Below are 13,583 nucleotides of genomic sequence, written 5' to 3'. Positions count from 1 at the left end.
GAAATATTATGATTAAAAACAACAACAACAACAGAGGACTGGGAGGAGCAAATGACAGGCAGGTGAGAGGAGTCAGGTGATCCAGCTGAGCACCTTCACCTGAGTGACCCTCACTCGGCGTGTACAGAGTAGCCAGTTAGAAGGAATCTGGGAGCCAACACACTAAGAACTCTTAGCTCTGATCATGGAATATCAGAGAGTAACAGATCAAGAAGAATCTGGAAGGAGGAGAGAAGTAGGTGATGTTATATTGTATCTAGACAAGAGTTAAGACTTTAAAGCACAAAAAGTGCATTGTAACTTGCAGAAAGTTATATATTTACAATGATGCTATATTCTGTTAATTCAGCAATATATTCTATTTTTCTGACATTATACTAGACGATGGCCATCTACAGATGATAAAGGCCTGATGGTCCCTGGCCTTGAGGAACTCACTGTAGAGGAATGGAGTATACAGCGTCAACAAAGTGTTTATCCCTTGGTAAGGGCTCAGAGGTGGGGCCAGAGCATCCCAGGGAAACTTTAGAATAGTCATCGAACTAGCACACCAATAGTAGTTGTTGGTATGGGTTCTGTTGTGCCCTTGTTTGCATGTTTGTTTTTCAAGACTAGGAACACGCAGCATTTTTACCAAAAAGAGGACTCGGTGGAAACAGGGAATGGGTCTAATCTGAATCAGGCAGTTTTCACTTAGTCAATCACTGCCGCTAATTTGCCTGATGAAGCAGGCTGGTGCGAGCCTCTACTGCTTCTCGGATGATTGTATCTACTCTTCAAGAGGATAGTTAAAGAGTTTTGGGTCAAATTGCACTACCCTTTCCAAAGGGACCGTTTCCATGAAGCAACTGAAATGCCAGGAGTGAAGCATGAATTTAGGGTGCAACATCCTGAAAGTCAGGCCGGAGAACCTGGCCTGGGAAAGGAGCCAGAATCAGTTGGTCAGTTAGAAAGCAATGAAGAGGCAAATACTGTAATGGAGAAGGGGAGCCTCCAAGACAGCCAGACTTAATGACCACCCCTCTTGTTTTACAAAGAATTTTGAATAATTTTGTGAGAATGAGGTGAATTAGAAATGGGACCGGAGGCTGACGTGAATAAAGAATATATGGAAATTGGGATCTATAGCTTTATTTTTGTAAATGAAGAGTATCTTTTAATCACCTTATAGCCTTACAATAATCTCTGAGAAGAAAGTGTTATCATCATCATCATCATCATCACAATGCTAAAGGCTAATATAAAAAAATACAGGAAGTGCGTGTCCTATCCAATTTGTTGAGCGAAGGGAGGTGGAACAAAGATGTAGAGCAGCCCCTTACCTCCATCCCTATGCTCTCTCCAGGGTACCACACTGCCGTAGAAAACACAGCACAATCATCTGTATTCTAGACATTCAGGGACGAAAACAAGCACAACCACAAACCAACCGATCAACCAACCCACTGCCAACCACACCAAATAACCAACCAATCAGACAAACACACAGTCCTTGGTAGGGAAAGGACCAGTTCCATTTCGGCACCATACCTGGCAGCCAGGAGTTCCCCCAGAAACATTTCAACCCTATGAACTTCGTTTTTCTTCTCAGGAATGTGCTGTTTACTCTCTCCTGAGTTTTCTGAGCTTAACCTCTCATCCATTTCCTGGATCCATAAATTCAGCTTTCTGTGCTGATCCTCAAAGCTAAAGAAAAGAAAAACACCATAGAGAAATCCTTATGTTATCCTATCTAATAATAGAGTAACATGTAAATTACCATCACTCCGCTACGCCCACGATTGGGTGGTGGGAGGCTGGGGGGCGGGACACGGGGTGGCCTATCCGGCCATTGAGAGGCACGGATCTGCTGCCACTGAGGGGGGCTACCCTGCTGTTGAGAGGCGCAGGGGGCGGGACTCCCGCCCCTTGTGCCTTTCAACAGCCGGATCCGCGGGCGCTGAGGGGGCCTGCCGCGGACACCCAGCTGCGCCTCTCAACGGCAGGGTAGCCAGGTGTCCGCGGCAGCCCCCCTCAGCGGCTGTTGAGCTGGGTACCTGTCTGCTCAGGCACCAGGCCTTTCAGAAGCCTCCGCCAAGCCGGAGGCTTCTGAAAGGCCTGGTGCACCAGCGGACAGGCACCCAGCTCCCCCGTGAAAAGTGAAAGCGTGTAGGGGACCCTACACGTGCATGATTCAATCATGCACTGGGCCTCTAGTCATTATAATAAGTACATTCTAAAGCTGAGGTCACAATGTCTACAACAATCACGTTTTCATGCATTTCCAAGTAGAAGAAAACTCAACAATAAGCCCATTCAAATGATCGCTTATTTCAGTAACAAAATGGCAAATCATGACAAGTTCTCTTGCAATCCAGGCAGAAATGAATCACCCGATCAAGCTGAATTGAATACCTGGTAATCATAGGGGGTAATTACCAGCAAGATTACATTCCCCTGCAACATGCACTTGACTTTTTTGGGTTTTACTAGAGATCCTGAATTGGGGTCAATGGGTAAGTGAGGCTGTGGAAGCCCTGTGAGAAAAAGGGGAAGTCCTCTCTGTGTCTTTGTATCTTATGGGATTTGAATATGGTGCCAGAGAGCAAGGGCTCTAAGTTTTGAAAACAGTGTAAATTCTCTGAGAAACCTGGATAAGAGTCAGGCAAATTACTCCACTACCAGAAAGGCATTTTGATTTTACTGACATCATTTCCCCCCTAGTAACAAGGTTTCCCCCTCTTTCTTATTCTATATTCACCCATGTTGACATAGCTTCCTGATTGGACTCTTGACTCACATAAATACAATAGGTATTTCTGCCATGACTCCAGCAGTACACTCAAGAAAAAGACTTGGGCTGCAACTGGTTTGACTCAGTGGATAGAGCTTCAGCCTGCGGACTGAGGGTCCCAGGTTCGATTCCGGTCAAGGGCATGTACCTTGGTTGTGGGCACGTCCCCAGTAGGGGGTGTGCAGAAGGCAGCTGATTGATGTTTCTCTCTCATCGATGTTTCTAACTCTCTCTCCCTCTCCCTTCCTCTCTGTAAAAAATCAATAAAATATATTTAAAAGAAAAAGACTTGGATAATATAAAACCTGGGTGCCAAAGCTATAGTATCTTGAGCTAGTCAAATAGACCAAAAAAATGTATGAGTTCATGTCATTCACAGTTATTTTCTGTGTAGAAAATTCCTTTATTTTCTGTGTAGAAAAGCAAACCACGTGATGCCATCATAGTTTGAGCAGTCAGTTATTGTCCTAGTATGAATCTGTAATTAAGGTCAAAGCTTTAAATTTAAACTCACAATTTCAAAGATTTGTTTATTCACAATGGCTTTTTCCTCTAAGTCCCGGAAGACATTCTGTGTAGGATGAAATCTCCCTGTATCAAAACAACCTACCTCCCAAGTTCCAGAGCGCAGTCTTGAAGAGCCTGCTTGTCTTTGAGGCATTGTCTCAGAAATGCTTGAAACTCCTCGTTTGCCTTGGTAATCTGCTCCTGAATGCTACTGACCATTTGTTTAGGCAAATGTGCATACAACGTTTGTCCTTCCTGAGTCACAGCATCAAGCTTGCGCTGCCCATCGCCGACCGAGTCCAAAATGGTCTGTTTCAGGAAATAGAAGTAGTATAAAACATTTGCTATCGTTCAGAGACCCTGGTGCATGGGAGCACTAATTATAATTCCAAGCTGAGATAGTAGAGCAACAGCAGAAAAACAGGGGCCAAAGGAAGATAGCCTTTGACAAGGCTGGAGTAAGAATGATGTTTGCAACTGGAAATAATCGAGGCTCAGCACTGAGGACGGGTCAGCCAGGCATTGAAACCACTGAGGACCCATTGGGAGCAATGCTGACCTGGGAAGGAGGATGTTCTTACCAAGGTCTTGTCCTCAGTCTCCCCTTTCTCACCGTCCCAACCTAGTGCAGGCTCCACCTCCTCATGATTAGTGTGATGTCTTCCAACTGGTTACCTGCCTCTATCCCTCTTCCTCCTCTGATCTGCCCTGCACTCACTATCCTGACTTGGGTTCCCTTCTTTGCTTGGTGTGTACCTCTTCTTTGGAAGAACACATGCATGGATATTGGCTTCGGCAGAGCAAAAGAACCCAGAACTGCTGTGCTAGTTCTGCCTCATCCCTGAGTTCCAGACTTTTCTCTGTGGAGTTTCACTGCCTCTCAGGCCTTAAAGGGGACAATTCCACATCTGCAGTCACCCTGCCTCCTGCGAAACCAGCTTCCTGTGTGATGACGCTCTTCCTACCCTGACAGCCAATGAGTTATCTACATAATCGTTATCACCCATTAGGCCACAAAATCCTCACGTTTCCATTAACTTTCTAAAAATTATTGTTACAATACTTAACACAATGCTTTGCTCAGATTAGCCGCTTAAAAATCATAGGCAAAACTCAGTATGAATCCAGTCTCGTGTCAATCATTTCTTAACTCCACAATGGCCAACTCTTTCCTTGAATTCATACATTTTTTCCTAGTGAGTAAAACCTATACAATCTATAATACCTATTTCTTTGATTCGAATATATCTAAGTTCCAAATTTAGACCACAGTCTGTTAAAAAGCACACGTGATGTCAGTGATGTCTTCTTTTTAAAACTCCCCCATGATAGTAATGTGAAATAGATATCACTGTTTATGCTTTCAATGCTATAGAAAGTAAAATTAGGTTTAGTTTAGAGTGAATTCCAAATAGTCAATAGGCTAAAAGAAAGGGGAAGGGGATCTAGACATTCTACAGCTCTAACTTGATTTTTCAGTTTACTTTTCATATTGCTTATCTCCTTATCACTCAATAAATCTAATTCTGATAAGGAAAAAGAAACATTTGAATAATATTAAAAGATTTGTGGAGAGAGGTGATTTAGGTCTGACCCAATCGCACTTGAATGCAGTTTGGGGAAAAAGAAAAGGCAACACCAGTGTTCGTACCTGAAGGTCTCGAAGCTTCGCCTCTAGAACTTTGCTGTCACCAGTTCTGTCTGATGATTCTTTTGCTGCTGCTTTTATTCCAGAAAACCATTCTTGGAATTCCTTCATGGACTCTTTGGAAAAAGAACAGGAATGAGAAATGCATCCAAAACATTTACTGAGCTACCATGAATTAATTCTGGCCTTCAGCCCATTGCATTGTGCCTTACAAAACATTCCAGAAAGAAGATCATAATTATCTAGAATATGACATATACGACACAGCATGATCTACAGCCGTGACTATCCACAGCAGAATCAAGAAATTATCTCAGAGAAAAGACTATAAAGAGATTTACTTTCCTTCAGTGTCTGATTTCCCCTTATGTCTCTTAATTTTGATAAAGAAATAATTCATTGCCTGACTCTGGAAGAGTGCGAGGGGAGAAATACTTCAGGGGTGCTAAAGCCATTTTTGTGGCACAAGGAGAAACCTTCTCCTCTTTCCGCCCAGCTGACTTGAGCATTGTCATTATGTGTCCACATCAGATCACAGGCAGCCATGTGGGAAACCGAGTCAGGCACATCCACAAAATGGTCACTTTCCTGAATTACATGCTGCTGCTGTTTCATGCTCTCTCCTAATATCCAGGTTGACTATCATCTCCTCACAGCAGTGGAAGTTATTTCCACACACATGAGCTGCATGTGGAAAATCTAGATGCAATTCCGAATCATCAAAACGGCAGACTCCCACCTCCCCGGGGAGAGAGGGAGAATGTTGCTTACGATGAGGGCACAGGCATAACACTTCCACTGCCCAAATCTCAATGCCCAAGTGGATTTAACTTGATATTCTTCCGGAAAGTTTTGCAAACGTTTGCTGGCAGTTTCTATGCAGCATTTGGTCTGGATTCCTTCTTGTAAACAAACGATTCATGCAAAGGCCTGTGGGAGCTCACCATGGAAGTGTTTCTCCAGAGAATCCTGCAGGCTGGCCTGGGTCCTGGAGCACAGCTGGCTGGCAGCTTCGTGCTTCTTGGTCAGGCCCGTCATCGCCCCGCCCAGGCGCTCCAGCTCCGCCGAATGGTACTTGCGGCACAAGCTATTGAGGTTTTCCTGGGTGGAGCTGATGCTGCTTTGCTGACTTTGAAGTTCTTTCTGCATTTCCTAGAGAATAAAAGTGTGCCATGGAGGATGTTTATCAGATGCAAGAGAAATATTCCCCCTACTCCATGATGGCACTTCTTCTGGAAACGGATGCTATCAAAATCCTCTCAGTAATGTACACATTTTGGTGGGATTGTTTTTTGAATAGTTGTGATATCTCTGTGTTGATTCTTTGAGAATGCTGCCCAGTTCTCCTTGGGAACAACTGCAAACAGCTGTTGAGAGGTCGCTAGGATTTGAGTGTGAGTCTAGCATTTTAAGCAAATCGAATAGACCCTTGTGGATTCCAGCCATGAGCTCGGGTCTAATCAGTTGATTAGAAACTACAAATGCAATCACCCTCCTAAGTTCACATTCTTCAGTGGGTCACATGGCTCACAGGCCACAAGAAAGGCACAAGTAGTTAATTTAAAAAGATACTTCCTTAGTCTCAAGAACAGTAAAAAAATAATATGCTGAAAAAGAACTTATCTTTTTTTGTTGAAAACTCAACTCATAAGCTTGATATCTGATCAGAAATGTCATCTATGAAAATGAACATACTGACATAAAAGTGAGATGTTTTCTCAATTAAAAAAATACATCTTTCTCTAGATAAAAGCAGCCATACTAACCAATAAAAATAATAAGTGAGGGAAAAGTATTTAGCATTCAAGTTTGAAAATTCATGGACATTCAAACACTTCTATAGATGTCGCCCTTTTAATAATAATAATAATAATAATAATAATAATAATAGCTGCCTGTGAGCAGGCCCTACAGCAATGCGTGCTTTCTGTTTTCAGATTATTCATCTTGCTTTCAGTTCTTTACCCATTACTTACTTTGCTAAGTCTTGTGTTAATGCGGGTGATTGAGAGCAGAGGTTAAGGTTTGAGTCTCGCCACCACAAAGCAGGAGAACTAATATTCCCACTGAAGTGTAACCCGTTAATGAGAGTTGGTTACCTACCTTTACTTTCTTCAGCCCTTCACAAGTCTCAGTTTGGGCACAGGCCACCAAGGATTCTTCTAGTTTCGCCAGCCAGGTTGTTACGTCGTTAATAAATTTCTCCACTTGTGTGCTCTGAGCCCTGAAATCTTTCAACGTTCCTTTTGCGTCTTCGGTAATTTCTTTGGCGTGCTCCAGTTTCTGCCTTAGGTCCGCTTCTATAAACTAAACATAAAACATAAAGCAGGATTTCATCAAAATCCGTGAAAACCAGACACTCTTTTCCTGGGAATTCCATGGATGTATTGCTTAATCATAAAAACCAAACCAAACCACAGAAGTGTAACCACGGATGTTCATCCAATTTTTCTAAGACAGAAAATCAGTGGGTACAAGTTGCCAGACATTTTAAGTGATGGCGAATGGAAAGAGTAAGGCTTGCAGTTAACATGAGACGAGAAAGCGGCAGTTTGTCTGAGGTCCCAGGGGATACACACGATCACATCTCAAAAACAGCCGGACTCACGCAGGGTTACCAAGCAGGTGACCGAAAACCTGCTCCTCATTCTCCCGGGGAAACACTCACCCATGTTGCCCCGATGTGACCACTACTTTGGACAACCCCCACCCCCCCAATAGGATTTCATCCTAAAGCACTTTTCTTCTGTCTCCCACTCTAAGCACTCAGGGGGGGGCTGGTTCTCTGCTCCTGGGTGGTTTATGTCAGGAGGGCCTTGATTTCTCTGGACCACAGATTAAAAAGGGACTTATGATAAACCGCAAACAGTTTCAATTCTACAATGAAAACATCCAGGACCATTTCAAATCAAGACTTTGAACTCAAATCAAACTTAACCTTTTGCACTCGGATGTCGAGATTAAAATTACTCTTTGAATGTATCAATAATTTGAAATATAAAAAAATCCAAATAAATAAGTTTGTATGAAAAGAAACTCCAGTTTTTTATTCTACTGCCGCGCTTTGTAAAATCTGGGGTATTTAAAAAGTTAAATCCCAAGTAGAATAAAGGAATCGAGAAAAAAGCAAGCGAGTGCAAAGGGTTAAAGTAAGGGCTTTCCCTTGCCCCAGCTCAAACTGCTGCAAACAGGAGGCCCACAGTGGAGAAAGGGGCCAAGCCCGCTCTCTGTCTCTTTTCACTTTATTTCTGTTCCCCGCCTCACAGGCTGGGAGACGTAGGAGGTGGGGAGGGAACTGGCATCCACGCTTCCTAAGCCTGGTGACATTTCCCTTCTCTCCTCTCACAGGCCCTGATCTGTGGGTTTCTCTGAGACTCCCCTCGCTTCTGTGACCACCCAGTGAAGGGCCCTAGATGCAAGCGATGCACCTTTCTCTGGCTTTTCACTTTCTCCCTCCGCAGCCTGTGGGCATCTCGTTAACTTCCTGCCTCCGGGGCCTGTCATTCCCCCAGAAAGCTCTCTTAGAGGACCTGGGCTGTCACACAGGAATGCTCTTCTTTCTTTTTCTCTTATGATTCACCTCTGGACCTCTGGGCTGGAAGTCACACTCTGGCATTTACCCCAGATGACTTAAGAGTGGCAGGCCACTCAAATCAATCAGAACATATGCACTTTCATATACAAATACTTAAAGAATAGAAATACTCTTTGAGATAGAGAGTCTAGCTGGTAACAGCTATTACAGAACTGAGTGCTTACCTGAAGGTCTGATGGTGTTTCCGGGTTTTTCGTTAATTCTTTTAGGTCATTCACTTTAGCATGAAGGTCTTCCAGTTTCAATGCATTGTTTCTAACTTCAGACTGTCAAGTAAAAGACAACGGGGAAACGCATGACGAATCCAAACATTCCCATGTTATATTTGGCATTTAATCATTTCAAGAGTTAGCTGCCAAAATGCCCCAACGTTAAGCTAGGGTGAAAAAAAAACTTTTTTATTTTTTGATCATTGTCATTATTTAGGACTATGGAAACATGTCACCATTTACTTGCACTTGGGATGTGAGGGAGTATGCGGAACTTTCTTTCTTCCCACCCTCTTTTATTGGGAAAGAAAAATGCTCCTGGAAAAAGAATTAAACACTAACCAAAAGTCTTGAGTCAGTGGGGATTTTTAACAACTAACTGCCATTTAGTCATTAGCATTGATATCACTGGTTACCATGGCAACATTGAACTCTTGAGGAAGCAAAGCCAGTACATTGGAAGTGCCTAATAACAGCTGGCTCTCTGCAATACACAAGAAACCTTTCAAGTAAACATTTAAGCAGCCTTAAAACAGAGATCAGGTTAATTCGGAGATTGACATCTAATATTTTGCCTTATCGTTTGTCTGTTTTTTGTTGCTTTTTTTTTTTGCACCAACACTAACATAAAAAGGAAGAAAGAATAAATAACCAAAGAACTGTTACTGAACAAATTAGACACTTATAAACATCATTAGTCATTTGGGCCCACAAAGGGATAGTTAAATATCGTCCTTGGGTGCTTTGTGGACACTAACAAACTTCCCAGTGCCTTCGATCCAGAAGGTAATTTACTTCCCCAGTAAGATGTGAGGAACCATCTGCCAGCCCCCTGGCCTTTCCCAGAAGCCGGCTGGACAGTGAAGGCATCACGCCCACACGCCTCCCTCATTTCCCGCTCTGCAGCAGCATGGCATTCTCAGGCACTGGGCTGAGTCCAGCTCTCTGCGGTTACGAGCTGGTGTGCCACAGTCAGCCACAGAAAAGCCATCTCTGTGAGTGACTGGACTGGACATGAACATGGGTCTGATGCCCACTGGCTCCCTGAACCCCAGAGGTCAGGGGTGGGAGTAGACTGTATGCGGGTTTAACGACTGGCTCTCCAAGAAAAGGCCCTGATGTGTAGCCTCACCACCATTTAGAGTCACAACATGAGTCGCGGCACATGGTGCTGGAGGAGCTCCACAGCAGTGCACCATTCGGCAGTATTTCCACCAGAAAGACAGAGTGAATGTCAGCTCGAGAGCCCAGGCAGCAGTCATGGGGGAATAATAACCAGGAAGGTTTAACTTTTGAGTGTTCATTGCCTTCATTTAAAAATAGATTTAATTTAATTTACTTACAATGAAATTTTTTAAATATATATTTTTATTGATTTCAGAGAGGAAGGGAGAGGGAGAGATAGAAACATTAATGATGAGAGAGAATCATTGATCGGCTGCCTCCTGCACATCCCCTACTGGGGGCTGAGCCGGCAATGAGGTCATGTGCCCTGACTGGGAATTGAACTGTGACCTCCTGGTTCATAGGTTGATGCTCAACCACTGAGCCACCCTGGTCGGCCACAATTAAATTTTTGATAATGGTTGTGATTAACACTGGCTCACAAGATTTCTGAAGATATAATAATTGACTTTTGCAAGCAGGTACAAGCCCTATTCCAGCACATGTCACATACAGTTTAAGCTGTAATGGTCATTTAACATCAAAGATAACTAAAGGGACTGTGGTATCCTTCCCCGACTGTACTTTTAGTCTGAATACCCTCCTCTACTTCTGTTTGCCCTTAGGAATAGGAACAATCTCTTGAATGTTCTTTGGGTCAAACACAGTTGAATAACCTAGGTAGGTAATACAGATAATTTAACTATATATTTTGTCAGACTATAGTAATTATTCACATATCTGTCATACTCCACATCTATACCAGGCACAGTGCTGGGCACCCAAGCATACAATGCTCAACAGTCCCTCCCCCACCAAGAGTACAGTCATTTGTGTGCTTTGTGAAACAAGTTATCTCTTGTCACTCTATTTCCCTTCCCTTGCTTCATTTTTCACCATAGCCCTATTACTGATTGACATTTTGCATATAATATATATTGTAATGTAAATACCACAAGGGTAAAGACTTTCTGTGTTTCACTATTATATTTCCAGTCTAAAAACTGCCTGACGTATTTTAGGTGCTCATTAAGAAGGCGATGAGTGAATGAATAAATGAATGTGAAAAATGGGAATAAAAGGAGGTTAAAATAAATTAGTGACTGGAACTTTAAAAAGGCCACTTTCTGTGGAAGCCTGTGACACTCCAATCTCCATTTCCTTACATTTCTGAAAAGGAAGTGGAGGAAACCAGCTCCTAGCGTAAGTGCTTAGTGTAGGGTAACTACTCAGTAAACATTTCATTTGAATGGAGAAAAAATAGATACTAAATATTACTGAATTACAATCACTTTCAATTTGGTTTTCCAGTAAGAAGATGCCATATTCTCAGATGAATGGAAAAATTATAGGTTTACTTCCAAATAAATAGCAAAAGATAGTCAAGATTTTTTATTATACTCCTGTGTGTCTCAAAGAGCAGCATGGCTCAGTGGTTGAGCATCGACCTGTGAATCAGGAGGTCACGGTTTGATTCTGGTTGGGGCAGGTGTCTGGGTTGTGGGCTTGATCCCTGGTTGGGGCGTGTGGGAGGTGGCCGATCAGTGATTCTCTCTAATCATTGATATTTCTATCTCTCTCTCCTTCTCCCTTCCTCTCGGAAATTAATAAAGATATATTAAAAAAATAATGCATTTTTAAAAAAGGACACCAATATGTTCGTATTCTGGCCAATGCTACACCACCAGCTCCCATATGAAGGTGTAGCTCACTTACCTCGAACTCCTTCAGGAACTCCTCTGTTCTGAGGCTGTTGTTCAGGTTGCTGATGCTCTCGGCCAGCTGAGGGACCGAACTGTTCGACCAGCCTTCGATCTCGTCCTTACTCGAGAGAATATCAGCCCAAAGGGACAGGCTTACCCTCAGCCGATCCATGTTTTCCTCGATTCTCTCTGACACCTGGAAGACAACGGGTCTACTGTAATATAACTCACTCTAAGGTTGAATTCTATAAGATAGGGGTCCACATTGGGCAGTATTATACTTATTTTTAAAAGTAACACAGTAAACCCTTTTATTTGTAATGTTGATACATAAAAATGGGCATAATTAGGCTTGAACATATTTTGTAGAATAAGTAACTATATAGAAGATTAACCAATTTTGCATGCTTATAGTATTATTGCTTAATATTCTTCCCATAATAATATCATTTTAAAAGTGGAAGAATATAAGGTCTTCTGAAGTCCCCAGATTATTTGATTATAGTACGTAAATATCAATGTCTAACTTAAGTGACTTAGCTTAAGTGAGGGTTTAAATTCCGAGCCTAGATATTGATAATAGAGGTCAACAGAATCACTGGAGATTTGGAGCTGGAAAACAGTGTAAAATATGCATGAATTCAGATACAGAGTTCCAGAGGGATCAAGTGACCTGTCCTTTGGTCACATAGCCAGTAAATGACAGAGCAGGAACTAAAACCCAAGGATATAAACTTCAAGGCCATTGGTTTTCAATACTAAAGAGTCTTCTTACTTTAAATTACTATACATTTTGGTTTATAGTCTGTAGGCTGTTTATACATTATTCTTTTACTTTTATTCCTAATTCCATAGTTTTGAGAAGGCAGATTATAAATTTGCTATGATGGAAGCTGTCAAGTAAAATTCTAGAAAACTTGCCAATAACTTTTAACAAAATAAAGCAAATATTTTTTTTATTATTTCTAAAATTTATGTGAACACTACTTTCCTTTAGAATATTATATTTGCATTTAGCATTAAAAAGTTAAAAATGAAATCTCAATAATACTTTGCCCCAAAATGAGAGTCAGAAATGTGAATATTTAAACTATTCATGGAACCCTAGGTGCTGAGCTTACATCCAGCCATCGGTCCATAGTGCTCTCCATGTCTGTTTTCACCAAGATGAAATCACTGCTGTGAATTTTTTTCAGCTCAGATAACAACTGTTTTCCTTTACTGGTAAAGCCATCCAATTCTTTCTGCTCGTTACACATTTCGTTCCTGGCAGTTTCATGCTGTGAACATAAATGTTTCCTTAATTAATAAAATCATCAATGATAAGAGTTTAAAACCATTTGCCTCCAAGAAATTTAATTATTGGATGACCTGGTGCAGAAACTGGGGATATTAATAAACTGTACAAATATATATACTAATTTTCTTGAATTGCAAGAATCCTAAGATATCAGAATTCTTTAAAAAAAAAAGTTGAGCTTATTAGCATGAATTATCTACATCTAACTGTACTGACAAGATTTGTGTAGAGAATACATTGTGAGTAAAAAAACACACAACAGGTTTAATAAAGTGTTCTACTAAAATAAATACATTTTGAATTACCTTGGATAAGGCCCATTTAAGATCCTCCTCATCCTTTATAGTAGTTCTGGTTGCAATCACATTGCTGGCATGTTCTAGAACTTTAGATACAGCTGACTTCAAGTTCTGATATTCTCTCATTAAGTCAATAAGCCCACAGCATTGGCCCTGGCTGCAATGGTCAAAGAAAAGACATCATTTATTGTCAGGTATACCCTGTCTATACCTACCGAGGTCAAAAGAGTGCTGGTCGCTCTTACTTAACTCTAATGTCCAAAATATCCTCATGAATGAAGCATGCACACAGCCATTCAAATAAAATCTGTGACTTCAATAATAAGCAAAGATGCAATGTATGTTCTGGATAACTCAAACTTATGTAGATATATTATTTTTTAAT

At 41.6% G+C, this 13,583-nt stretch overlaps 1 protein-coding gene across 8 annotated transcripts in view; it reads right to left on the bottom strand.

Moving 5' to 3' along the window:
* Positions 1 to 13,583, bottom strand: part of SYNE1 (spectrin repeat containing nuclear envelope protein 1) — a gene marked incomplete at its 5' end in the record, with an annotated part of 384,290 nt that overhangs the window by 214,162 nt on the left and 156,545 nt on the right. For all 8 annotated transcript variants that reach the window (XM_079780696.1, XM_079780700.1, XM_079780701.1 and 5 more), the window contains 9 exons: positions 1,531 to 1,686; positions 3,384 to 3,589; positions 4,932 to 5,044; positions 5,873 to 6,080; positions 7,032 to 7,235; positions 8,688 to 8,789; positions 11,613 to 11,795; positions 12,721 to 12,879; positions 13,205 to 13,355. In XM_079780696.1, coding sequence (XP_079636822.1) covers positions 1,531 to 1,686; positions 3,384 to 3,589; positions 4,932 to 5,044; positions 5,873 to 6,080; positions 7,032 to 7,235; positions 8,688 to 8,789; positions 11,613 to 11,795; positions 12,721 to 12,879; positions 13,205 to 13,355 — 1,482 coding nt within the window. The remainder of the gene's footprint in view (positions 1 to 1,530; positions 1,687 to 3,383; positions 3,590 to 4,931; positions 5,045 to 5,872; positions 6,081 to 7,031; positions 7,236 to 8,687; positions 8,790 to 11,612; positions 11,796 to 12,720; positions 12,880 to 13,204; positions 13,356 to 13,583) is intronic.

Source organism: Cnephaeus nilssonii (genome assembly GCF_951640355.1).
Source record: "Cnephaeus nilssonii genome assembly, chromosome: 9".
NCBI classification, from domain to species: Eukaryota; Metazoa; Chordata; class Mammalia; order Chiroptera; family Vespertilionidae; genus Cnephaeus; species Cnephaeus nilssonii.
This window is presented reverse-complemented; position numbering and strand designations above follow the sequence as displayed.